Source organism: Trachurus japonicus, chromosome 19 (genome assembly GCF_045865225.1).
Source record: "Trachurus japonicus isolate A0001 chromosome 19, Traja_1.0".
Classification (NCBI taxonomy): Eukaryota; Metazoa; Chordata; class Actinopteri; order Carangiformes; family Carangidae; genus Trachurus; species Trachurus japonicus.
The window spans coordinates 2,756,843-2,784,655 of record NC_140925.1 but is presented as its reverse complement, the minus strand read 5'-3'; the positions used below and the strand labels follow the sequence as shown (position 1 = coordinate 2,784,655).

At 44.0% G+C, this 27,813-nt stretch overlaps 2 protein-coding genes across 2 annotated transcripts; both read left to right on the top strand.

Moving 5' to 3' along the window:
* The first annotated feature begins 101 nt into the window (after positions 1-101).
* On the top strand, positions 102-27,813 carry LOC146967119 (scavenger receptor cysteine-rich type 1 protein M130-like). The gene is made up of 10 exons (XM_085762176.1): positions 102-471; positions 15,254-15,541; positions 20,167-20,481; positions 20,571-20,852; positions 22,657-22,977; positions 23,061-23,342; positions 24,896-25,216; positions 25,334-25,618; positions 26,818-27,147; positions 27,589-27,813. Exons 1-10 carry the CDS (start codon positions 102-104, stop codon positions 27,744-27,746), a joined length of 2,952 nt encoding a protein of 983 aa, XP_085618302.1. The 3' UTR covers positions 27,747-27,813.
* LOC146967120 (uncharacterized) lies at positions 1,466-4,681 on the top strand. The gene is made up of 4 exons (XM_085762138.1): positions 1,466-1,526; positions 1,814-2,143; positions 2,598-2,722; positions 4,299-4,681. Exons 1-4 carry the CDS (start codon positions 1,466-1,468, stop codon positions 4,431-4,433), a joined length of 651 nt encoding a protein of 216 aa, XP_085618264.1. The 3' UTR covers positions 4,434-4,681.

Sequence of the window (27,813 nt, the reverse complement as noted above, 5' to 3'; positions counted from 1 at the left end):
TTTCTGTGAAGATGTTGAAGTCCAGACCGTTGGTTGACTTAAATCTTTGACTCAACAGCTGGACTGTGAGTTTCTTTAATGCTGATGACTTTAAAGTTGATATGACAGTAAATAAAGGTCAGGATCAAAGTTTAAATGTTGTGTCTCTCTCTGCAGACTCTGTCAGGCTGGTGAATGGGACCAGTCTGTGTTCAGGCAGACTGGAGGTCAAGTCCAACCAGTCTGACCAGTGGTGGTCCTCAGTGTGTGAAGATGACTTTGACCAGCAGGATGCAGAGGTGGTCTGTAGGGAGCTTGGCTGTGGGGCTCCTTCAGTCCTCCAGGGGGCGCTCTATGGAGCAGTGGAGGCTCCAATGTGGACCAAAGAGTTCCAGTGTGGAGGCAACGAGTCAGCTCTCCTGGACTGTAGAAGTTCAGGCTCAACTAGAACCAGCTGCTCACCTGGCAAAGCTGTTGGACTCACCTGCTCAGGTACAAGTGGAGCTACAGTTTGGATTTGCTTCATTTCTGTTTGAATCAAACTCACTTCTTTTACTCTTCACTCTCTTCTCTGTGTTCAGAGCCTGTCAGGTTGGTGGGAGGAGCCAGTCGCTGTGCAGGTCAACTGCAGGTGAAACAAGGAGAGTGGAGACCAGTGGACAGTAACTACTGGACCCTGAAGGCAGCATCTGTAGCCTGTAGAGATCTGGACTGTGGCTCTGCTGTTTCAACAAGAGGAAGAGAGGAGTCCTCAGAGAGGTCTGTGTGGAGGATCGACACTTACTGTGTTCAGTCTGGATCTACCCTGAGGGAGTGTTCATTATTATCAGGTTCCTCTTCCTTCACCGTGGAGATCACCTGTTCAGGTAAGTCCATCAGTGAGTAATATTTCTGTTCATCTACAGTGACAGTCAGTCGTCTCCACTGAACTGAAGATGCACAACAACATTATCATAAATGTGTCCATCTTTTAAGTTTGATGGTGGACGGCAGGTAGCCTGATGCATCAGCCGCTTATTTCATTACATTTCAAAAAGCGTCTGAACCTGAGCCATAGGGATTCGTTTGCTTCCGGGAGGCGGTTGCTGTGGTCACGTGTGCTATACACCGGTTAAGCTCATAGGTTCATCTTGAGCGCTTGAGTTCAACGTCATCGCCTTCACTTACCCGTCTGTACGCTGATTGGTCCGTCCGCTCTGGCGGACGGAGCAAACCGAAACGCATTGCTAGTGTCCTGACTACATTGTTGAGGCAAATGAAATTTGCCGGAACCAGTAGGCGGCGCTAGCCTGGCTAGACGGCAGGTGATCACTGACTGCAGCATCACTGGATTGAACAGACACATGAACTCACCACCACAAACATCATATTACTTTCATGTTGTGCTTTTCATGTCTGACAATAAATCCTAATCATCAGTGAACCACGATGCTCTTTGGATCTTTTCTGGCTGTGCGTCTGACACGCTGCTCACTCCAAAGGATGAATGGGACATCGGAGCCAGGAGAAACCCATTCTGAGGATTATTTACCACAACAGCCAGATACGTTGGCTGCAGCTTCAACCAACCTGCTGTGGTTCACTGACAAACCCAGCAGCTGCCACAGTCCTCACTCACAGCTCCTTTAATAACAACTACATTGGAAGTTCAGCCAATTTGATGCCTCATGATTCCCCACAGAAAGGAGCTGTCATTTACTGATGCTTTATAGATAAAATACAGAATAATTAAGAACAATTTTGTATTGTTATCTCTCCAGTTACAGTAACATGTGGATCAGATCTTTTTAGAAACTGACTGTTAACATTCAGCCAATCATCTCTCTGTTTACAGACCTGCTGGTCCAGCCAATCATCTCTTTTTCCTCCGTGTACGGGGTCTCCCAGGCCCAGCAGCAGGGTTATTCAGGCGTGTTGATGGGCTCCAACTTCACCATCAGCTGCTCCATCCAGCCACAGTACCCAGGAGGCTCCTTCCAGCTCACCTTCACCTCCTCCAACACAACGGACAACTACACCCAGCCAGCTGTCAATCACTCCGCCTCCTTCCTGTTTCCTGCTGCAGAGCCCGCCCACCAAGGAAACTACAGCTGTGTTTATCACCTCTACGTTTTCTCTCATACCTTCTCCTCTGAGAGCCGTCGACTGTCCCTCACTGTCTCAGGTGAGTTGAACATTTCACCTGTCTGTGCTCAGGGGCCCATTGTCTCTTCATCCGTCCATGTTGCTGTAGTGAAAAGTCCACGACAGGAGAGGATCCAGTGAAGGTACATGAGCACCATATGGTAAGAAACTGGGTTTTACGTGATGAGTCAGACGTCAGCAGGATGACTCAGCTTCACCAGGATCATGTTTGGTAAACTGCCTGTAAAGACGGTGATTAACACTCACCTGAGACATTTCAACCAGACACAGGCTGGAAGGAGACAAGAAGCTTCAGTTCTTCCTTTCAGACTAACTCTGTCCACCTGTTGTGTCTGTCCAACACCGTCAGTGCACAGAGACGATCAGACGACCTTATTCTCTAAGAACTGACTCAAACATGTTGAGGTTTGTTTAATGAAGCTGTTGTACTCATGTCATGCGATCTAACGTGATGACTGAATGTGTCTCATCAGATCCAACAGATCCATCAGATCCAACAGGTTATATCATCAGACTGGTCGTCCTGCCACTCGGTCTGCTGCTGCTGATCGCTGTCATCTGTCTCAGCCTTAAAGGAGCTGTATGTAAGAAATGTATGGTAAGTAATCATGAATTCACCCAATATGTCACCGGAGACTAAGGAATCATGTTAAATTGAAATACTGATCTAACTGACAACAATAGTACAGCAGGAATATTCACATTTAAAAACGAAAATCGTGCTTCCACTGAGCTGCAGCTACGACTGGGAGATTAATAGTCTTACGTCCAACTCCTTTAACTCATTGGCTGCCAGCCATTTTCAGAAAAGAGACGCCCATACTGCCAGCCGTTTTAGAGCATTTTGAACGATCTTATAAGACCCACAGAACATTGTGTTCTATGACTATATAAACACCGAAACTACCAAGAGAAAGAGTAGACTCTCTTTGTTCAATAGGAAAAAAAAAGTTTGTTTCTACCTTTTTCCGTTCTTTTGTAAACAGCAGTAGAACGTAGGCTGGTTTCGCCAAAAACAGCAGTTTTTGACCAAAACACTGAGAAAACAAGCTTTTTGTGGAAAGAAACATGTCAAGCAGAACAGTGACTTTGACGTTGATATTTTTTGCTTTAGTGACACCTCACACATCTGAACAGTGTTCTCCTTCTATAAAACAACAAAAACAACACTGAGAAAGGACTTTTGATGGCAAAATAATAATTTATTTACAAATATCAGTAAAAATGCATTAACTTTTTTGTACGTTTGTAGCTGTCACATGACCTCTGCCCCATGGTCGACCACTGCTCGATCCACCACCTGTAAATTATAGAAATATATAGAATTACCATAAAAATACATCTCTTATAGATGTAGTCAAGTGTGATGTGGAGTTTTTTTTTTTTTTTAACATTTCCGATCAAAGCGATCCGCCCTTCTCTAAGCAGTAAAAGTTAGCTCGCTAGCAAGTTAGTTTATTTTATTATTTTTACCATTGATGTATTATATTATTACCTTCATGTCTTTCTGGAGCGTGGGGACGAGTCTCTGCTGCTCCTGGTTGATCCGGACGGAATCGCTCGGGTCACGTCCACCGAGCCGTCAGTTGAGCTGGGCTCTGGTCTGTGGTGACACCGTCAGCTGCTGATTCTCACCACTCGGCCCGGTTTGATCGCCAGTGTCCAGCGTCGGTGTCTTTTTCAATGATCTCCGTCATTTTCTCACGATCGCGACCCTCTTCCTCTCCGAACTACCGCGACACACACGGTACATAATGTGCCGACGTGCGGAACACATAGGCTCCGTGCATAAGTTTCTTTAGCATATCTCTTGTCATCTCGCTTCTTCTTCTCATAATCAATGCTGATCTCTCATCCAAAGAGGGCACTGCTGCCCCCTACAGGGCCTACAGGGCACCTACACGTCATTACACTAGTTTACAAGCCTGATATTGATGGACAAGCTCCGCCAGACCGTCCTCCAGCCCTTCCCGTTGAAAAACGCAATTGACGTCTATCGACGTCAATGGCAGTGAACGGTTGTAATTAGATTGACGTCTATAGACGTCAATGGCAGCCAATGAGTTAAGGTGCCAGACTCACCTTTGTTGACCTGAGCTCTGTCTGACATGAAGCTCTCAGCTCCTGTATGTTGAACTGAAGTCTCATGTCTGTGTGCTGCCACATCTCTCCAGGCCACCAGGGGGCAGAGTCCAGTCCAACAGGAGGCCATAGAGCTGCAGTCTTTGAACCTGGGTGTTTCCACAGCTGATGGAGGGCCAGCTGACGAAGAAGGAGTCCAGGCTGCTGCAGAGGAGGAACTTGTCTAACATCCAGACTCGTCGGCTGCCACACACCTGTCCATCAGCTCAGTCAACGATCCAGCATCGTCCCTCAGATGTTCCCTTTAGAGTTTCACTGAGATCCTGCAGGAGGAAATCATCTGTGGTTTCATCTCTCCTCTCAGTCTCATGTGATCAACAGGTTTTTGCAGCACAGTATCTCTTGGAGAAACAACACTGATTTATTGGTTTAGAGACTGAAAGTACAGTGATGATGCTTTCAAAGGCAAAGTTATTAATCACAGGGTTCTTACGGATCCTTAAAAAGTCTTAAAAGGCATTGAATTCATTAATCTAAAAACAAGGCCTTAATTGGCATTAAAATGTCTTAAATCAATTTTTCAAAAGTCTTAAAAATGTTAACACATGATAAGTGGTATTTTATGGTTGTAATTAGTCTCAAATCTCAAAATAATTGGTAACATTCCAACATAGAGAAGTTAGTGGCGGCCGTCAAGGCTAAATTTCTCACTGCCACCAGCTCCCGAGTCAGTGTTTTTTTTTTTCAGACTTTTTATGCATTTATTTTGAAAGGAGCTGGAAAGAGACATAATCCAATGTTCATGTAGCAGTCACTTTACCTTGGATCACATAGGAAAGTGGGTAAAATTGTCCCTATGTAATAGATGTTGTGTTTTTTTTTCCTTTTTTCTGCATTTGTGTTTATTGTGAAGTCAGTCTTAAATTTCATTTCAAGTGGCTTTAAAAAAGTCTTGAAAAGTCTTAAATTTAACTTGGCTTAAGCTGTAGGAACCCTGAATCATTTTTTCCTCATCAATTAATCTCATCCAAAGATGAGTGAAGAGCAAACACTTGGATTTTGGATCATCATCTTCAGGACTGTTGGGACTTTGTGAATCTGAAGCAGAGCAGAGAGGAAATCTGTGTGAACCGTCTGTCACACACAAGTTACCCGATGATTCCTGACCATTCCTGAATGTAAATAGTTGTATTTAGCAATTACTTACAGCTGCTCAGTTCCTTCATGCTTCTCTATCTAAAAATATACAGTACATAAAAATATAAACATTAGTGCTGTCAAAGTTAATGCATTTCGTTCATTTTGGCAATTAATTGTAAACATTTAACACGTTATATAATTAACGCAATTATTGCCGTTTTGTTTATTTCCTGTGGTGGCTGACCCATAACCTTTGGTCACGTGTGCAGGAAAACCAATGTGCTTATAGCATTAAAGCAGCTAAAAGCTGTTTTAGTTCCTGCTGTATCGCTGTTAATGTGTCACTTAAGTTTTAATATTTTTTAATGTGAGAAAGTAGTCGTTTAGATCCCCAATAAGTGGTTAGAAATTACGCCTGTTTGGACAATTGCTCCGACGTTTTCAGTGAAGTGAAGCTCCATCTGTGGAAGCAGCCGTTCTCCTGAGGTGATAGACCGGTTCAACCTGCGTCGTCATCCGGGGGGAGAAAAAGAGCCGATTAATTTACCCGCAGGTCTTTAGAGGTTTACCGCTGGCTGGTTAAATTCTTTTCAGCAGATAAATATTGGTTTCATTGATTAGTTGTTGAATGTTTGTTTAGTTGTTGTTGTTTGAATGTAAAGTGAAGCTTCATGTGTGAACTGGACAGAAGAGCAGCGCTGCCTCGGGGCTTTGTATGTACAGAAATCACCACATTTAAATCAATAAATAAATGTTTTACAATGAACTGATCAGTCTACATTCAATTTAATTTACAGAGGGAAATTCAACGCAACGTGCTTGATGTAAAGTGTAAAAATCCGATAAACCGATCGGGTACTGACAGTCCGTCCTTATCCATCTTTTCACCATAGACTCTCCTTTTGCTAGGATGGTGTCAGTACCCAATCAGATACACAGAAATCGAACTAGCATGTAGATGGAACATATTTCATATAAGAAATTGTGCGATTAATTAGTTAATTATTTTAAAGCCCTAATAAACATATAGCACAACTATAAATGGGAAGGTCGACCGCTCACCTCTCAGTACATTTCCTATGATACCCTCCATAGTCTCTCCACTAAAGCTTGTTTGTGTGGCTCTTTTGTGTCCTCTACTCTCCATGATTTGGACCTGTTGGTGAAGGGCTAGAAGAACTTTACATTAATAAATAAACAAGGAATATAAAGAAGCAAAGCACTGCATCTGGCCACAATATGATGATAAAGTGATGAAATATGAGTGTAAATATGACTGCATTTGTCAAGTCAAAGTCATGCGGCTACAGCTTATGTACAAGCTCAATAAAGTAATAAAACATATTTCATGTCTTCATAACATGATAAGAATTATTTATTATTTTTCTTTAAATTTCTTTAAAGAGAAATTTTAGTTTTTTGCAATCTGGACCATTTCTAGCATAAAATATGATAATTTACTCACCCAGATAACTTTGGTGTCATCACGAGTCCTTCCGATGAAATTAGATCCAGCCGAGAGCTGCGTATATCCGTATTTTGCGAGTCTACAGCGGAATGCAGCCTCAAAATAACACATTATCTGCCGTGAAATTCGTTCAATTCACTTACCGTTTTGCAAATGTCGAGGATGATTCAAGAAATGTACTAAAGCGACTGAGAAAATTGTATATAGCATCCAGGGACATGCACATGATTATAAAGGGGTAGGGGCTCAACATAACAAAAGCGCAGTAGCCTATGTACTGAATTTTTTTTCAGGCCTTAATAACAAAATAAATCATTACAGTTACTGTTTAGTCTGTAGAAAAAGCCTACACGCCTACAGGACTGCAATCAACATGCTGAACTCAATGATTTGTTGACGTAGCATAGCTAATGTAGCCCAAGACCTATATTAGCAACTAGACCAATTTCCCAACCTCCCGAGTCATGATGCTAAGGCTAATATGGTATTTTCTCCAAGATACACATCAACATGGCTTGCATAACAAAAATAAATAAATAATAATAATGGGAGTGCAAGTCCAAACTAGAAGTTCAGACTACACATCTAAAATGTGGCTCATCTTTAAGTTTTTAACAGTGTGTAGCACTTTGCTAGTGAGTTAGCATATTGATCGTTAGCTACTCACCGGGAAATCAGTTGTTCACAGCTCTCAACATTTCCACGCCGTCCTACTTGAAGTCGCAGCTCGTCCATCGTCTCTTCTACATCCATGTTCAACTTATCAGTCAATTTCCTGACTTCTAACTTCATTTCATCATTTAAATTCCAGTTTTTCCTCTTCAGCATCTGCACACACCGTGCATCGGCCGAGGGGGATGCGCAGAGATCGGTACCAAGGTAAGATGACTACTCCTCTCAGTTTTTTCACACTGAAAACAACACCTAACAACTGCCAGCTGAATTAAAGGGACAGTAACACATACAGTTTGTGATTTAACTTAAAGGGATAGTTCAGGCTACAAATGGCCATTTACTATCATATCTGCAGTAGAGAGGTCTCTGCCCCCCGCACTGAGAAAACACAGCACATTTTATTTCATATGGTGAGATTTATCTTATTTTGTGTTGTAGTGTAGGCCTAAGGGTTTTATTCATTGTTATACTGGATCATTAGGCCTAACAATTTATTTTGTGGAACACTTGAATATATTTCTATGCCACATCCTGTACTGTGTGTGTGTGTGTGTGTGTGTGTTGTGTGGGGTGGAGGTCTATAGCTGTCATGCTAATGCTCCTCCTGCTAATCTCCTTTTCCCGAGCTTAGTTCATCCAGAACACATCTAAAATGTGACAAAATCAAGAAATTACTACTGTGACTGATGCTGTGAATTTCTACAGTAGGAACAGAAGCAATTTTTTACAACAGCAAAGTCACAATAAACTCAACATCTGGAAACAAGTTCAAATAGTCAGTGAAATCAAGCTGAGCGAGTGATTCCTCCTGTTGCTGCTGTTGTTGCTCACTACTTATGCCGTCATGGTCTGTGTCTTGATTTCTTGTTTTATTTTGTAGTTAGTGTCTGTCTTCCTGTATGCTCCCTTCTGTCACGGTCTGTCTCTAGTTCCTGTTTTATTTTGAAGTTCAGGTCTCGTCTTCCTGTGTTCGCTCCCTCGTGATTACTCCGATGTGTTTAACTTGACCTGATCGTCTGCTTTTCTACCCCATGCCATGTCCTGAGTTTCTCCCTGTGTGTTCCTCCAAATCCTCGTGAGTTGAATAAATATTAAAATAATGGTTTCAGTCCTTCAAAACTCAGACACTTTCAGGTAATGATAGACATAGGAGGGGGGTTCTTAAAGGGATAGTTCACCCAAAATTGAAATTTCGACTAAAAAGAAACATTTAAAGGGGACCTATTATGCTTTTCCAGCTTTTCAGACTTTTATATATGTTTAAAATGTTGGATAATGGTTCTAGAGGCCGTGGAAGTGTCATATCCTGAGGTTAATGCATTTGGAGGTAAACCCTGCTAGATAATTGGGATTTCTCTGCACACCTGTTACACTCGGTTGCGCTGAGTTTTTTTTTACATGAGCTCGCGTCTACGTCGATGCGTGCCGGACTCCCCTACATGGTCATGCCGAGGTCTCTGCTCCAGCTGGCCCCGCCTCCTCCCATGCTGCTCTGTTGTGCCTGGTGTCACAGCGGAGAGCGAAGCGGACTACTTCCTGCTTCTTCCCTGCATGTTTTAGCGCTGTAGCGTCACTTTACTAAGTTTTATTTAGAAGTTTACGCCGACGTTTCATGTAAGTGAAGCTGTACCTGTGTGAGGAGCGACGTACCACCGGGGCGACGTTGTTCGCCGGACCGACGTAACGCTGGACCGACGGAGCACCGGAGCTCTGGAGCTGCAGCGGCTCCTCACACAGGCAGAGCCCGTCTGCAGGCCTCCTCGGCCGGGCAGACGTCCGTGCTCATCGCGGTAGAGAAAACCATCGCGGTAGAGAAAACCATCGCTAATAAACATACCCGCGGGTTTTTTAGACGTTTACCGCCGTGTGGTTAGTCTATTTAGCAGAATGTTGGTCTCATTGATGAAATCTTGTGGCAGTTGAATTAGTTTGAATGAAAAGTGAAGCTGTGAGAAGGAGGAGGAGAGGAGCAGTGCTGCTGTAGTCTATGTGCACAAATCACCACATTTACATCAATAAATAACTGTTTTACAATGAACTGACCATTCTGCATATATTTTTAATTTATTTTATATATTTATTTTTGCATTTTTATATTACATGTTACATGGTTACAGTAGCCTACATGGCAAAGACTACTCCATACCATCTTTGGTTAGGGTGAGACTATAGGTCATGGGCACATTTCATTACACAATGTAGACTGGTCAGATGCAGACTGGAGATCTGGCAATTTGCCTTACTGCAGATTTAGCTTTTGTTTGCATACTACATTTTGGCCAAATCAGTATAGGTACTAGTAGTAGACATCGTCATGGTAACGCAATGCTGAGGGAGTGGTTGATTTGCATTTAAAGGGAGGGGCCACTGAGACAGACCGTTTTGCAGAGCCCTGTTTTTGAAAATGCTGTGATGTTTGATCTTTGGGGTATTTTGACCGAAGCACGTCACAGACATGTATTTAAGACACCCAGGAACTATTTTAGTTGGTGCAAAAAGGAGCATAATAGGTCCCCTTTAACATTTCTGTGGAAAGTTTTTTGAGCAGCAGGTGCTATCAGGTCGGTCACAGTGACAGAAACCACAGAGATCTGATATCAGTCGTTCAGCAGCAGGCCTCAGCTGAACCTCTGAGAGGGGAAGGGGGGGGGCATGTATGTGTTTTATATTACTGTTGTTTGAGTGTCACTATTATTCATGTGGAGTTAAAATAAAAGTATTTCAGGATCATAAATGAGGTCAGGACTGGTGTTTAACCAACTCGTCACCAACAGGGCATCGTAACAACACACACCTGCTGTTCTCTGTGTTGGAGCCATGCAGCAGCAGCACTGGTTGTGTGGCAGTCTCTCTGGGTTTTTCCAAGTAGATAAAAACAGACTTTAGTCCATTTACATTTGGATTTCTTTCAGTTAAAATCCTCATAAAAGGGTGAGATCTGTGACTCTACATGCAGCAGGTGAACCATATATAGTACATTGAGTTGAGATGATGTACTGATAAAGCAGCATATGTGTTTCTGTGAAACTGTCACTCAGGAAATAACAAGCCATGCCATGTTAAATAGGATGTACAGACCACACGTAGATGATGAAGAGATAAAACCTGAGGTTAACAGAGGAGCAGAGGACGAGTCCAGCAGTCAGAGAGGAGATAGAGACGAAGACAGACGTCTACATGGACATGGATCACCTGATGCTGCTGCTGCTGCTGTGCAGCTCAGGTAGGACTGAGGGACATGTATGGAGGAATTATTGTTACTTTGATATAAAATGCGTATCTCAATGTCTGTGTGTGCATAATCACATTTGTAAATGTGTCAAACAATCTGTAAACGTCATTTGCTGACATTTGTGTGTGTACAGTACCCAAGACTCTTAAATGGAGGCTCAGGACCCACCTTTTTAGTCAGGCTTTTAATTGATTTCTGTTATATTTTTATTCCTTTGAATCAGGCCTCATATCATATTTAAAGGATAATTTCCGTTTTTTACAACCTGGACCTTATTTCTAGCATAAAATAAGATCATTTTACTCACCCAGACAACTTTGGTGTCATTTGGAGTTGTTTTGACGAAATTAGCCCCAGTGGAGCGGCGCGTATATCTGTATAATGCAAGAACACGGGGCACGCAATGCAGCCTCTAAATAACACATTATCCGCCGCAAAACTCGTTCATTTCGCCAATATTTTGTTATGATACACTAGTGCTATTCCCCTCCGAGCCCGTGGTGGCATGTTATCAACACCCGGCGCCTGTAGGTTGACTAACCTCTTATCTGGATGATGTCATCTCCGACCGCTGCCCGGCGTGGCTAACTTGCTACGGCTAATGCTACGGTTCGTTTCTGCGTGTTTCTGACTTGTCAGAACAAAATGAGCAGCTGGATGAAGTTCAGCTTCCACAGGCTTCCTCTCCTCAACCTGGACTCACTAAAGCTCCGGCTAGTTGAGATAAAAATGGACCTGAATGCCGAAGCTGAATGATTATTATCAGAATGAGCTGGGCGGCGCTCAGAGATGACATCATCCAGATCAGAGGTTAGTAGGTCAACCTAGAAACCCCGGATGTTGATGACATGCCACCACCGGCTCGGAGGGGAATAGCACTAGTGTATCATAACAAAATATTGGCGAAATGAACGAGTTTTGCGGCGGATAATGTGTTATTTAGAGGCTGCATTGCGTGCCCCGTGCTCTCGCATTATACGGATATACGCGCCGCTCCACTGGGGCTAATTTCGTCAAAACAACTCCAAATGACACCAAAGTTATCTGGGTGAGTAAAATGATCTTATTTTATGCTAGAAATAAGGTCCAGGTTGTAAAAAACGGAAATTATCCTTTAATCCTTATTTTACATGTTTTCAGCTCATTTTGTTTATTTTATTTTCTATGGTTTTTATACCTTCTATCTTATCTCATATCTTATCTTACCGTTTTAGTCTTAAACTTTTACTGTCTTAATAGTCTTAGTCCATTAGTTTTTATCTCCAGTGTTTCCTGGGGGCCCCACGCTGGGAGTAGCACTAATGAGTCCGGCCGAGTTGCGTCTGGGCTTCATCATCCGCAGGTCGGACCGTGTTGGGTTTTAATTTTCAGGCCCAGTGAGAAGTTGAGCTGAGCTGGGCCAAGAGCAAGACTTTAGCAGTGAATATCGGTGCTGCATTTACACTACACAACGAGCCGCTGTTGTTGTGTCGCGGCCAATGTGTGAGAGTCTGCGGCTCTGCATCCCAGGACTTGCCCTGTTGTCCGCTGCAACTTTGTGAGGCAGGGGCGGGGCGGGACAGGGGGAGAAAAGTGTTGCTCACTCATTCCCCTGCCCTCACAGAGTTTTCTGTGAGGGCAGGGGAGTGAGTCTCAGCAGACTGCTGAGAGAGGAAAGAGTTGTTTTTGAGGCAAACGCAGAGACTGCTTGCCAACTGGAAGCTGCCCTGAAGGCAGTGGTTTTGCATGAATTTCCCTCTAAAACAACTCTGTCTGGTAATGTTGTGTTATTATCTCATAGCGTGGTGAATGTGCAGGTTACAACTTGTCCACCAGAGCGTTGTGGAGTTGTTGGATTGTGTATTTGATGAGTATGATGAGGGAAACCAAGAAATCCCATGAGCCTCTGTAGCGTAGCTCTGAGCAGCTAACGGCTCTGCTCCGCCGTTCTAAAAATAGCTTGCACCGACAATTAAAGGTAACAGACCTAAGACTATAGTGATTATGGCATGGGCCAATTTGCCAAACTGTTGAACTATCCCTTTAACATTTGATGAAGATGTGTCCCGTGGGCTGTACGTTTGACTCCCCTGATTTATATCTTCATGTTATTAAGATGTACAAACTGATCATGTTCTACAAACAGAACATTTATAGTGTTTTAACATGTTACATGTGAAACCTTCAGGCCCCTGTTTGAACGAGGAAACAGAGAATGGAGAATAAACTGGACATGAGAGTACACTGAGGAACGTGGCTCATTTACATTTGATTTGATCCAGTTTTACTTAATATTTGAGTTGAGACGAGCAGATTCTCCTTTAGTGACACAACGATGCCTCGTCACTACTGCAGTAACGTCTACAATGGGCTACAAGCTGGTTTTCATCCAAACCAGCTGGAGAAGATGGACTGATAAAAACAACCGAATAGAAACAGACAGAAACACTCCCATCACCCTGAGCATCATGGTAGCTAAAGAGCAGATATGGAGCTCAGTGTGGAGCTGTGATGGATGTGTTGGGGATTCATTTCATTGTTCCTGACCTGTGTAACAGTTCGTGAGTGAGTCGGTCGTGTGAGCAGGAAAAACAGTAATGTCCACAAAAATAGTTCACTTGGGACTTCACTCTTGCCCTTTTATTGAGCCGAACACTTCATACTATCATACATGACAAAGAAGCGGTTTCACTTTACTCACTGTTAGCTGAGTTAAGAAGAAGAAAAAGGAGAAACCAGCTAATGGCGTCCACTCATCGGGTAGCCTTCTTCTCAACTGAAAACAAAACAACGCGGCGCGTCGCTCAATGACGTCCCGGCGCCGCCACGCTTACGTTCTTAAAGGAACATTTACAACTGTTACACCTGTATGATGGTGCGACTGTTTCTGCTTCTTAGTGACGTCGCTGTCTTCACAGATCTCACTGATGTTTCCTTTCTGGTTTTCTCCTCAGGACTCTGGGCTGAAGGAAGCCACAACTCCACAGGTAAACAGAGAGGATGAGGACACATGAAGGTGCTGGTGGATGGATGAGTGTGGTGTCTATGCTCCCGTTTATACGTACCCGGTTATTTTTAAAAACGGAGACATTAACCATCGTTTGCACCCTCCGTTTATATGCAAACGGAGAAATCGCCCCTGAAAACGATGCTTTTAAAAAACTCCGGCCAGAGTGGAGATTTTGGAAAACTCTGTTTGCACGTTTGCATGTAAACAGAGAAAAACTGAGATTTGGGTAGCCAACGTCAGACCCTGACGTCTAACCGTAACCATATTACATAAATAAATAAATAATAATAATGATAAATTGAATGCAGACTGATGTGTTCATTGTAAAACATTTATTATTGATGTAACGTTAAATGGGGTGATTTCTGTACAGAGTCCCGAGGCTGCGCTGCTCTTCTGTCCACACACATGAAGCTTCACTTTTCATTCAAACAAACTAATGTTACTTCCACAATTGTTAGATTTCATCAATGAGACCAACATTTATCTCCTAAAAATAATTTAACCAGCCGGTGGTAAACCTCTAAAAACCTGCGGGTAAGTTAATTAGAGACCGTTTTGTTCCCCGGGAGCTGAGGCTGGCCGACCGAGCAGCATTGCAGAGCGGCCACTGTCTCTGTGATGTCCTGGTCGTTGCTTCACAGGTGGAGCTTCACTTCTCCGGAAAAAAAAAAGCTTCAAGCTTCACCTCTCCGAGAAACATCGGAGCAAACTTCTAAACAGCCGTCATTTGGATAAACTGGCCGTATATTTGGCATCTAAACAGTTACTTTCTCGCATGAAAAAATATTAAAACTTCACACACAAGGAGGGCAAGTGACGTTGTTGTTGTTGCTGTTGCTGTTGCTATCAGGTTGCTATGCGGGATCATGTGTGGGATTCTGATTGGCTAACGTGGGCTTGAGCTTCTCGCTACACTGCCATCTACAGGTTTGGCTCTTGACGGCATATATACATGGGTTAGTGTAAACGAAAAGTTTTCTGAAAACGGACTGATGTGCATGCAGTTTTTTTTGTAAATGGAGAGGGTGAAATGTCCGTTTATGAAAATAGCCGGGCACGTGTAAACGTAGTCTCAGTCTCAGCACTGAAATGAGCATGACTACATGATTTCACTGTTCCCACTTATGCCGATGGTCCTTCACCTTCCTGGTCACAGATCATCTTGTTTACATTTACAATGAGTTTATAGAATGAAAAAGTCAAAAAGTAGATCTATCTCACTGAGGCTAGTTTACAAGGGTTACTGAAGGTCCTATAATAGAGTGAATTTGAGAGTAGGAAGAGGAGCAACCACTAATGAAGTTCCATTTACTTTATTAACATCTCCAGCAGATCGAAGGGTTTGCTCCATCAGCACATCAAGGTTTTATTCTCATGTTTTTATATCAGCGTCATTCTTCATGCTACCACAAGAGGGAGCAAAATAAATTAATAAAATATTTAGATATTATTTAGAACTGGAGCTACAGTTTGGATTTCCTTCATTTCTGTTTTGATCAAACTCACTTCTTTTACTTTTCACTATTTTCTCTGTGTTCAGAGCCTGTCAGGTTGGTGGGAGGAGCCAGTCGCTGTGCAGGTGAACTGCAGATGGAGCAAGGAGAGTGGAGACCAGTGGACAGCGACTACATCTGGAACCTGAAGGCAGCATCTGTAGTCTGTAGAGATCTGGACTGTGGCTCTGCTGTTTCAACAAGAAGAAGAAAGGACTCCTCAGAGAGGTCTGTGTGGAAGATCAACACTTACTGTGTTGAGTCTGGATCTACCCTGAGGGAGTGTTCATCATCATCAGTTTCCTCTTCCTTCACCGTGGAGATCACCTGTTCAGGTAAGTCCATCAGTGACATAATCAGTGACAGTCAGGTTTAGTGTCTTCCTTCCTTTGTTGCGGAGGCAGAAATGTTCAGTAACATGTTCTTTTTGTATTTAAATGAGTGAAGGTCTGAAAACAAGACATTTAATATCTCAACATGTTACAACACCGTCTTTAGTCAACAAATCAACTTCCATACTTTGATGCTGTTCAGCTGATCAACAAGTACTTTACATGGATACAGGCAGGCATTCATCTGGAAGATATTTCATTTTATAGATATACAGAGTGTATATTAGGGTAGACCCTTAATCGTCGACAGTTCGTCGATTTGATTCAGATTCAGTGATGATGATGATTCAATGTGGCACAACATGGTTATGAAAAAGAAATTGTACCATTCTGACTATATGGAGGTGCTCATGTAACCGGTCTAGTTTGTCTGTGCATGTGGAGGTGTCTACGGTGGAGGAAGAACGGCACGGCCACACAGGACTCGCTCTCACGGCTCTCTGGCTCCCTTTTCTTTTATTCTGGTACAAAGACAACACAGCGACAGAGATGTCATCAAAGTGCAACTGCGAGCGTTCACGTCTCCAGCACAGAAGTTTTTCACTTTTTTTTCTTTTATAAAAAAAGGTTAAAAAAATTTTTTTTTAAATGTTTTTTTTTTTCTATACATTTCAATGCAAAGCAAAGACAACATGTGATCATATAGTGGAAACACATAACAGTTGTGAGAGCTATTTTCTTTAAACAATATATAAAACCAACATTCAATGGAGCCCACCTGGTACAAAGACAACACAGCGACAGAGATGTCATCAAAGTGCAACTGCGAGCGTTCACGTCTGTGTAACACAGGACAGGTAAGTTATTATTTACATCAACCACGGAAATTATCATGACGGGACGAGCCGGCTAACTGTTAGCTCATATTAGCTTGATATGCCGTCAGAAACACTTCCTCATAAAGTTACTATTTCTGCACAGAATCGTCTGCAACTTTCCACATACATGCTAGAAGTGCTTACAGTCAGAATACATGTCACCGATAGTTTCCACAACACCCAAGAAACATTAAATATGAAAATATCGCTAGCACCGTGGCTGCCGTGGAGTCACCTCCAGCACAGAAGTTTTTCACTTTGCGGAGGGATGTACGGTGCGCCGAAAGGAACACTAAGCCCGCAGTTACACCATTAACCCAGCAGGTGGCTCCAAAACTATACACATACGAGCACATCAATTTTGTAGAAATTCATAACAAAGGTAATTTCTAACCCTGTTACACTCACTACTGCTGAATATCTGATTTTACATAGAATCTCTTTCTTTTCGAATACTTCATGATACATAGACTCTTCTGCTTAATCTGTCCACGAAGAAGTCCTGGTACCCAGAGGGTTCTGGTGCTGTTCTGGATGGGTCAGAGGGAGGGAGGAGCTCCTGGGTCAGGAAGGAGTCATCGCCCTCAATTCATGTTGTTTCCCTTCAATGGAGGGAAAATTGAATTAGAGCCGAAAGTTTTATAAACAAGTTTAAAACTGACAGGTTCTCTGTACACACACACACGATCCCTGAACGGCTATACAAGCCCTGATGCACACATCGTGCCCACACAACGATGGGATTTACAAGTTTTCATTCACCATACACACTCATTAATTTACAACACAAACTCATATACTCATCACTACACTGTCGCCAGAAGAGAGACAGTCAGTACGCTTACATGACACTTAAAAAAAACGAATTATTGCCTCAATCCAACTATAACTGGACAACTGAAGTGCATGTAAACGCCTTAGTCTGACTGAAATCGGAGTTGGAGAACTCCAATTAAGACACCCAGATAATGCGATTGGAATTCGATTTTCTCCGTCATGTATACACCTTAGTCGGACTGAAGCTGGACAATGCATGTGCACATGCACCACAGCAGTAGAGATGGCGCAAAGTGGAGCAGAGAAGCCGCCTGAACCCGGCAAAGTAAAGAGAAAAACCCATCATCAACACCGATTGGTTGGTTGGTTGGTTGGTTTACTTTATTAATCCCTCTGAAGGGAAATTGATTGCCACTCTGTACGTACAACATCCAACACACAATACTACAACATGACAAGCATTGACAACTCAGGCAGTACAATAAGTGCAATGCAATGCAATGCATTACTTAGCATAGCACACAACAGAAAACAACAATAATCAACAACAATGTTCATTAAAAAACTTCACTGCACCAGGTACAAAAGACCTCCTGAATCTTTCTGAGACATCACCAGTCTGTTGCTAAAAGAACTCTTCAGTTCATGGAAGAAAACATAGAGTGGGTGGTCCTTATTGTGCAGAATGCACCAGAGTTTCCTCCCCACCCTCTTCTCCATGACCACCTCTAAGGAGTCAGGAGGCAAACCAATGATAGAACCTGCCTTTTTGATCACTTTGTTAATCCTGTGTCTGTCCTGAGACTTCAACCCCCACCCCCAGCAGACAACAGCATAAAAAAGCACACTAGCTAAAATACAACGAAAAAACACATTCAACAGTGGCCTACTAACATCAAATGATCTTAGCTTCCTGAGGAAAAACAGCCTGGACTGGGCCTTTGTGAAAATAGCACAGGTGTTCTCTTTCCAGTCCAGCCTATTATCCACACGGATGCCAAGGTACTTGTAGTGGGGGACAACCTCGATAGCCACATCCTTGATAACTACCGGAGTGACTGGTGTCTTTTCCCTTCTAAAATCAATTACAAGTTCTTTTGTCTTGTTTAAGTTTAAAATAAGGTGGTTATCATCACACCCTTTGACAACGCTGTCTATTTCTCTTGCTTGCCTCCAGTGATGTAACCTACAAGTGCAGAGTCATCAGAAATTTTTTTGTAGATGACAGTCAGACAACAAGCTTGATCTACAGTCTGATGTGTACAAAGTAAATAAAAATGGAGACAAAACAGTACCTTGTGGTGCCCCTGTGTTTGTTAAAATAGTTTTAGATACCTCGTTACCCATTTTCACAAACTGGGGTCTACAAGTAAGGTAGTCCATAACCCATTGGGCAGTACAGCTATTTATATTCCAAACGAGTAATTTCTTAACTAAAATGTGTTGCTGGATAGTATTAAAAGCATTTGAGAAATCAATGCATTTCACACAGCGTGACCAGCAAGAGTGTTTCATTTTAAAAAAAGAGAGAGGGCGCGAGAGAAAGAGAGAGGGAGGAAAAAAGGAATCCCGTATCCTATTCTCAGCGTGAATCCGGCCGTGACTGACGCGTCTGGTCGGGAACTGCAGTTGAGAATTTATTATTAATCTTACTAAGTTGTTTATATTCAGTTTTTTACGAGATGATAGAAGAGTCAACAGGACAGGGGGGCGTATTAACCCGCTGAAACAACGAGTGATGCCGCATGAGGGGACGGACCGCGTCAGTTATTCGATTTTCTCAGTTGCATGTAAATTGAGACACGGACAGAAGTCCGATTAGATGCCAAAATCGAATTTTGAGCATAGCTCGATTAAGCTCTGCATGTAAATGTACTGACTGATACATGTCGTTCAACCAAGCCTGGATAGATGAAGAATGTCCTGTTATTATTATATTATGCCAACTGAAGAATTAAATTGGTTTATTTGGTTGATTTAGCTAATTTCTCTGGAGCAGAACAAGACGCAAATGAGGTCCTAAATCAATGAGGAAAAAAACAGCATGATTTGATGATTTGTGTACTAAAGGCAAAATCTGATGAATCAGATTTGACTATGAAAATTCTTAGTAGAGGACACTTCCAGAGTGTGTGTGTGTACATCTATTTATATTTCTGGATGCTGATGACTTTAAAGGTGTACAGAAATGGCCGTTTGTCCTGTTTGTCGCGCCGAGTTGTCACGAGCTGCAACACGAGTTTACCCGAGTAAGGAAAACGAATTTGATTGGTCGTTATCGAGCGGGCGGGATATTCAAAGCTTGGGGCGAGACCGAGCTCCGTGTGTGTGTGTCTCAGACGTTTGAATGACGGATTACGGATCCAATATCAGTGTATATATATATCTGTGCGCCTGCATTATCCAATGCGGAAAAAAAAAAACACACTTTCAAAGGTAAAGGTAAAGGTAAAGGTACTTTATTAGTCACATATACAGCTAGTACAGTGAAATTCTTTCTCTGCATTTAACCCATCCCTGAGGAGCAGTGGGCAGCCGCGGTGCAGCGCCCGGGGACCAACTCCAGATTATGAGCCAGTGCCTTTGGTCAGGGGCACTGACTGGAGGATTAACCTAGCCGACATGTTTTTAGTGGTGGGGGAAACCGGAGCACCCGGAGGAAACCCACGCAGACACGGGGAGAACATGCAAACTCCACACAGAAAGGCCCTGGGCAGCCCGGGATTCGAACCCAGGACCTTCTTGCTGTGAGGCAACAGTGCTAACCACTGTGCCACCGTTCATCCCGGATTTACTCAAAAATAGAATTTTGCACAAAGTTTGGCCTACATCGTCTGAAAGATGAGTTATTACACTCATTTTATGACCCAGAGTGGGCTTAAATTCTATTTTCTTTTCTGTACACCTTTAAAGTTGATCTGACAGTAAATAAAGGTCAGGATCAAAGTTTAAATGTTGTGTCTCTCTCTGCAGACTCTGTCAGGCTGGTGAATGGGACCAGTGTGTGTTCAGGCAGACTGGAGGTCAAGTCCAACCAGTCTAACCAGTGGTGGTCCTCAGTGTGTGAAGATGACTTTGACCAGCAGGATGCAGAGGTGGTCTGTAGGGAGCTTGGCTGTGGGGCTCCTTCAGTCCTCCAGGGGGAGCTCTATGGAGCAGTGGAGGCTCCAATGTGGACCAAAGAGTTCCAGTGTGGAGGCCATGAGTCAGCTCTCCTGGACTGTAGAAGCTCAGGCTCAACTAGAACCAGCTGCTCACCTGGCAAAGCTGTTGGACTCACCTGCTCAGGTACAAGTGGAGCTACAGTTTGGATTTGCTTCATTTCTGTTTGAATCAAACTCACTTCTTCTACTCTTCACTCTCTTCTCTGTGTTCAGAGTCTGTCAGGTTGGTGGGAGGAGCCAGTCGCTGTGCAGGTGAACTGCAGCTGAAACAAGGAGAGTGGAGACCAGTGGACGGCGACTACTGGAACCGTAAGGCAGCATCTGTAGCCTGTAGAGATCTGGACTGTGGCTCTGTAGTTTCAACAGGAGAAAGAAAGGAGTCCTCAAAGAGGTCTGTGTGGGGGAACAACATTTTCTGTGTTCAGTCTGGATCTACCCTGAGGGAGTGTTCATATTCAGATTCCTCTTCCTCCACTGTGGAGATCACCTGTTCAGGTAAGTCCATCAGTGACATCATCAGTGACAGTCAGGTTTAGTGTCTACCTGACTTTGTTGCGGAGGCAGAAATGTTCAGTAACAGGTTCTTTTTGTATTCAAGTGAGTGAAGGTCTGAATACAAGACATTTAATATCTCAACATGTTACATCATCGTCTGTATTAGAGAACCCCCCACCCAATCATGGGCTCCTTGCAGGTACAGGTGAAGCTAACCCCTGAGCAGGGGAGGATCAGAATACATGTAAACTCACTGATGAGGTGAACACTATGTCCTGAAGGAAGTCTTCACACCTCTGTGAGTGCTCCCACTGTTCACCACAGTGACGCTGGTAAAACAACACTCACAGTGGCCCTCATTTATCAAACTTGCATACACCAAAAAAAATGGCTGTATACGCCAAATCTACCTCAAGAATCTGCATTTATCAATCTGAACGTTGAGCGTAGGGTACGCAGAAATCTCACGCCAGCTCTGACCAGGTGTACGCACATTTGAACCAGCGTAGAACATGCAGGAACGAGTGCTGCTGTGTCAGAATGATTATTTAACCATACTAATGCAGCGATGCGGACCTCATGTTGTTGTTGTTTTTATTAGTGAAATTTAAAAAAATGATATCAAGTCTGTGTTGAAAACTTAACTCGACTTTTATTTTGAGCAATGAGGTGAATTAAAAACCACGATATGACAGATGCTCATGAATCAGCTAAACAGAAACAGTCAATGACAGACCTGTTACAGTATTGTTAGATCACAGACAGAAACGTCTGTGATCCTGCAACAGAGTGATGAACAGCTGCTGAGTCTCTTTCTCTGCCGGACACCGGAGCCCCGGTGGAGGAGGGAGGCAAGCCGCTCCGGTGTGATACCTGTCCAGGTGCAGCTCATCTCCACAGCGGAGGTTTTTTTTTTTTTTTTGTCACCTGTCAGCAGGGATCGGGCCGGTGTTTCACATCCCTCCTTCAGCCGAACCATGTCATCAGTGCCGACAGTTATAAAGTCACGTTCACGGCAATAAATCTTATTTCTCAAACACTTGAGGCTATGTTTAGTAATCTGCAGGAGCATTTCATGAGATCGCTGGGTTTCCTAACGTGGTCGGCGACAGGTGCGTGTGCAGTTTCCATCCATCAGTGACGCTTGTGTCAATCACATAAACTATCACTCTATTCATTTCCAGATATTTAATGTTGCTGTGCTCTCCCTGTTGACCGTGGTAATATCAGTAAAGTCCCTCTTCTTGGCCGTCTTCCGTGTCTCCATGTCGTAAAAAGGACAGGACGAGGCCTCTAAAGCAGGAATACGTATATTGGGGCGTGACATTTGAATTATGATTGTTTTCTACACCGTAATCGGCAGCGTACACACTTTAAGTAAATCAGATGTGGCACTTGGCGCACGCTGATATTTACACCAGAATCGACACCAGATTCTACGCAAGTTTGATAAATGAGGGCCAGTGAGTGGGTTGAACTGTGTCTTCTTCCTCCCACAGCATCTGACCATATGACAGTGTTGGGCTGCTCAGCCACACTTTGTTCACCGTGGCGTCTGCAGACAGCTCACTGTCACTCACTATCATTCCTCTGCATTAGGGCTTGGAGATATGAGAAAAAATCCTGTCAAGATCATTTTTTTTCATGTCAGTCGATATCGATACATATCACGATAGAACTCAAATCAATATTTTTGTCAAGTTTAAATGTTCCCTTATACTCACAAGAAAGATTTTAAAATATCAGGAGGTTATTTGTGATTTAAACATTGATCAAAGTTTAAATGTTGTGTCTCTCTCTGCAGACTCTGTCAGGCTGGTGAATGGGACCAGTGTGTGTTCAGGCAGACTGGAGGTCAAGTCCAACCAGTCTGACCAGTGGTGGTCCTCAGTGTGTGAAGATGACTTTGACCAGCAGGATGCAGAGGTGGTCTGTAGGGAGCTTGGCTGTGGGGCTCCTTCAGTCCTTCAGGGGGAGCTCTATGGAGCAGTGGAGGCTCCAATGTGGACCAAAGAGTTCCAGTGTGGAGGCCATGAGTCAGCTCTCCTGGACTGTAGAAGCTCAGGCTCAACTAGAACCAGCTGCTCACCTGGCAAAGCTGTTGGACTCACCTGCTCAGACAGAGGTGGAGCTACAGTTTGGATTTGCTTCATTTCTGTTTGAATCAAACTCACTTCTTTTACTCTTCACTCTCTTCTTTGTGTTCAGAGCCTATCAGGTTGGTGGGAGGAGCCAGTCGCTGTGCAGGTGAACTGCAGGTGAAACTAGGAGAGTGGAGACCAGTGGACAGTGACGAATGGAACCTGAAGGCATCATCTGAAGTCTGTAGAGATCTGGACTGTGGCTCTGTTGTTTCAATAAGGGGAAGAGTGGAGTCCTCAAAGAGGTCTGTGTGGAGGATCGACAGTGGCTGTGTTCAGTCTGGATCTACCCTGAGGGAGTGTTCATTATCAGGTTCCTCTTACTTCACCGTGGAGATCACCTGTTCAGGTAAGTCCATCAGTGACATCATCAGTGACAGTCAGGTTTAGTGTCTTCCTTCCTTTGTTGCGGAGGCAGAGATGTTCAGTAACAGGTTCTTTTTGTATGTGAATGAAGGTCTGAAAACAAGACATTTAATATCTCAACATGTTACATCACCGTCTGTATTGGAGAACCCCCCCACCCAATCATGGACTCCTTGCAGGTACAGGTGAAGCTAACCCCTGAGCAGGGGAGGATCAGAATACATGTAAGCTCACTGATGAGGTGAACACTATGTCCTGAAGGAAGTCTTCACACCTCTGTGGGTGCTCCCACTGTTCACCACAGTGACGCTGGTAAAACAACACTCACAGTGAGGGGACAAGAGGCAACCATGTCCTCAGAAACAAACACTGAATGTCAAACATTCCTGTCAGACCAGGAGGACTGTGTAGGTCAGCAGTCAGAGGAAAATTTGTGTCTTTAACTGATGATGTTAAAGTTGTTTCTGTGAAGATGTTGAAGTCCAGATCGTGATGTGGCTGGAGCACGGCTTACTTCTCCTCACAGTGGGGCGCTGTGTCTTTCTGGTGCAGTGATTTATGGGCGGGGAACGCACCTCTATATAGGAGTCTGGTTCTACCTGGCGCGCTCTCTCTCTTCCTGTTCGGCTCGTCCATAGTGGTGGCTGTGGCCTGGTGTGACGGAGCTGGGGTTGTTGTTTGTGAAGCCGCATGGCTGCATCGGCAGTGGAGTGTCTTTGGCGTGGTGCCAGGAGAGGCACGCTATTCCCTTAAGCGCACAGTGTGGCGGATTGCTGGGGCCACGGGGCTGGTTTGCCCTGCTGGAAGCCTTTCGGTGTCGTTGCTCTGTCTCCACGTGATTACTCCTCCCGCCGCTACGTAACGCCCTGCTGGTGAGGCCCAAAAACTCTTAAAGCCACAATCGCCGGGACTCACTGCTGTTTTGGCTCATTGGAATTGTTCCGACTCCTCAGCTCTCCAGAGCTATGACGGAGTGACTGATAAGCTCCTCGCGGAGCTGGTGTCAGGGCCTGGTTGTTGCCTTATGAATTTTGTTTAGTTTATTCATTATCCCTGTTATTGTGAAAATATTTATTTTGTGTTTATTTTGTTTGATGGATATCATTTACTTTTTTGTTGTTTTTGTAATGAACATTTATTTACTTTGGTTTGATGGTTTGTTGTTTTCTTAATTACTTACAGTACATTGTGTATGATTGATAATTGCAAAATAAACTATTTTTATACTTTTCTAAACACGTCTCTGCCCGTGGTAACGAACCTGTGAAGACCTGTAACAATAGAAAGGTACTTTACCAGTTTCTCTTAAAAACACCTAACTATTTCCTGGGGCTAAACTCCCCAGGTGGCGTTGTTGGTACATTTTTCCACCCTCCACTTGCCACAATCAGTTGAGCTGGACTGTGAGTTTCTTTAATGATTGTGTTGGGAGCAGCGAAGGAACTCATTTCTGGACACATGCTGATGACTTTAAAGTTGATATGACAGTAAATAAAGGTCAGGATCAAAGTTTAAATGTTGTGTCTCTCTCTGCAGACTCTGTCAGGCTGGTGAATGGGACCAGTGTGTGTTCAGGCAGACTGGAGGTCAAGTCCAACCAGTCTGACCAGTGGTGGTCCTCAGTGTGTGAAGATGACTTTGACCAGCAGGATGCAGAGGTGGTCTGTAGGGAGCTTGGCTGTGGGGCTCCTTCAGTCCTCCAGGGGGCGCTCTATGGAGCAGTGGAGGCTCCAATGTGGACCAAAGAGTTCCAATGTGGAGGAAATGAGTCAGCTCTCCTGGACTGTAGAAGCTCAGGCTCAAGTAGAACCAGCTGCTCACCTGGCAAAGCTGTTGGACTCACCTGCTCAGGTACAAGTGGAGCTACAGTTTGGATTTGCTTCATTTCTGTTTGGAGCTACAGTTTGGATTTGCTTCATTTCTGTTTTAATCAAACTCACTTCTTTTACTCTTCACTCTCTTCTCTGTGTTCAGAGCCTGTCAGGTTGGTGGGAGGAGCCAGTCGCTGTGCAGGTGACCTGCAACTGAAACAAGGAGAGTGGAGACCAGTGGGCAGCTACAACTGGGACCTGAAGGCAGCATCTGTAGCCTGTAGAGATCTGGACTGTGGCTCTGCTGTTTCAATTAGAGAAAGAAAGGAGTCCTCATGGAGGTCTGTGTGGAGGATCAACACTGACTGTGTTGAGTCTGGATCTACCCTGAGGGAGTGTTCACCATCATCAGATTCTGTTTTCGTCACCATGGAGATCACCTGTTCAGGTAAGTCCATCAGTGAGTAATATTTCCGTTCATCTACAGTGACAGTCGGTCGTCTCCACTGAACTGAAGATGTACAAAAGGTACTTTATTAGTCACATATACAGCTAGTACAGTGAAATTCTTTCTCTGCATTTAACCCATCCCCTGAGGAGCAGTGGGCAGCCGCGGGGACCAGTGAGCCAGTGCCTTTGGTCAGGGGCACTGACTGGAGGATTAACCTAACCGACATGTTTTTTTTGGTGGGGGAAACCGGAGGAAACCCACATGCAAACTCCACACAGAAAGGCCCCGGGCGGCCCGGGATTCGAACCCAGGACCTTCTTGCTGTGAGGCAACAGTGCTAACCACTGTGCCACCGTGCCGCCCAACAACATTAAAAACAACATTATCATAAATTTGTCCATCCTTTAAGTTTGATGGTGGATGGCAGGCGATGCAGTGTTACTGTGACTGACTGCAGCATCACTGGCTGCAGAACCAAATCAAAGGGGGGGCATTACATCTTTTCAGGGGCACGCACTTTTTCAAACTGTAAACAAACTTCCACGCGTCACTTGCAGCAGTACATACGCGTCACGTGACACAAGCCGAGACGTATCTGCCGTAATTAATTAAATTATAATGAAATATTTTTTTGTATTTTAAATTTTACTGATTTCAGTTAACTGAATGTGACACACAAAACTAATTATGACTCCTCCCCCAAAAAAATTCAGTAGGAAAAAAAAACTCATTGCCCCTCTGACAACCAATGCCCCCCTAATTGACCCCCTGACGCCAGGGCTGTATTGTACCACGATGCTCTTTGGATCTTTTCTGGCTGTGCGTCTGACGCGCTGCTCACTCCAAAGGATGAATGGGACATCGGAGCCAGTAGAAACCCATTCTAAGGATTATTTACCACAACAGCCAGATACGTTGGCTGCAGCTTCAACCAACCTGCTGTGGTTCACTGACAAACCCAGCAGCTGCCACAGTCCTCACTCACAGCTCCTTTAATAACAACTACACTGGAAGTTCAGACAGTTTGATGCCTCATGATTCCCCACAGAAAGGAGCTGTCATTTACTGATGCTTTATAGATAAAATACAGAATAATTAAGAACAATTTTGTCTTGTTATCTCTCCAGTGAACATCTGGATCAGATCCTTTTAGAAACTGACTGTTAACATTCAGCCAATCATCTCTCTGTTTACAGACCTGCTGGTCCAGCCAATCATCTCTGTGTCCTCCATGGACGGGGTCTCCCAGGCCCAGCAGCAGGGTTATTCAGGTGTGTTGATGGGCTCCAACTTCACCATCAGCTGCTCCATCCAGCCACAGTACCCAGGAGGCTCCTTCCAGCTCACCTTCACCTCCTCAGACACAACGGACAACTACACCCAGCCAGCTGTCAATCACTCCGCCTCCTTCCTGTTTCCTGCTGCAGAGCCCGCCCACCAAGGAAACTACAGCTGTGTTTATCACCTCTACGTTTTCTCTCATAACTTCTCCTCTGAGAGCCGTCGACTGTCCCTCACTGTCTCAGGTGAGTTGAACATTTCACCTGTCTGTGCTCAGGGGCCCATTGTCTCTTCATCCGTCCATGTTGCTGTAGTGAAAAGTCCACGACAGGAGAGGATCCAGTGAAGGTACATGAGCACCATGATGGTAAGAAACTGGGTTTTACATGATGAGTCAGACGTCAGCAGGATGACTCAGCTTCACCAGGATCATGTTTGGTAAACTGCCTGTAAAGACATTTCAACCAGACACAGGCTGGAAGGAGACAAGAAGCTTCAATTCATCCTTTCAGACTAACTCTGTCCACCTGTTGTGTCTGTCCAACATCGTCAGTACACAGAGACGATCAGACGACCTTATTCTCTAAGAACTGACTCAAACATGTTGAGGTTTATTTAATGAAGCTGTTGTTCTCATGTCATGTGATCTAACGTGATGACTGAATGTGTCTCATCAGATCCAACAGATCCATCAGATCCAACAGGTCGTATCATCAGACTGGTCGTCCTGCCACTCAGTCTGCTGCTGCTGATCGCTGTCATCTGTCTCAGCCTTAAAGGAGCTGTATGTAAGAAATGTGTGGTAAGTAATCATGAATTCACCCAATATGTCACCGTAGACTAAGGAATCATGTTAATTTGAAATACTGATCTAACTGACAACAATAGTACAGCAGGAATATTCACATTTA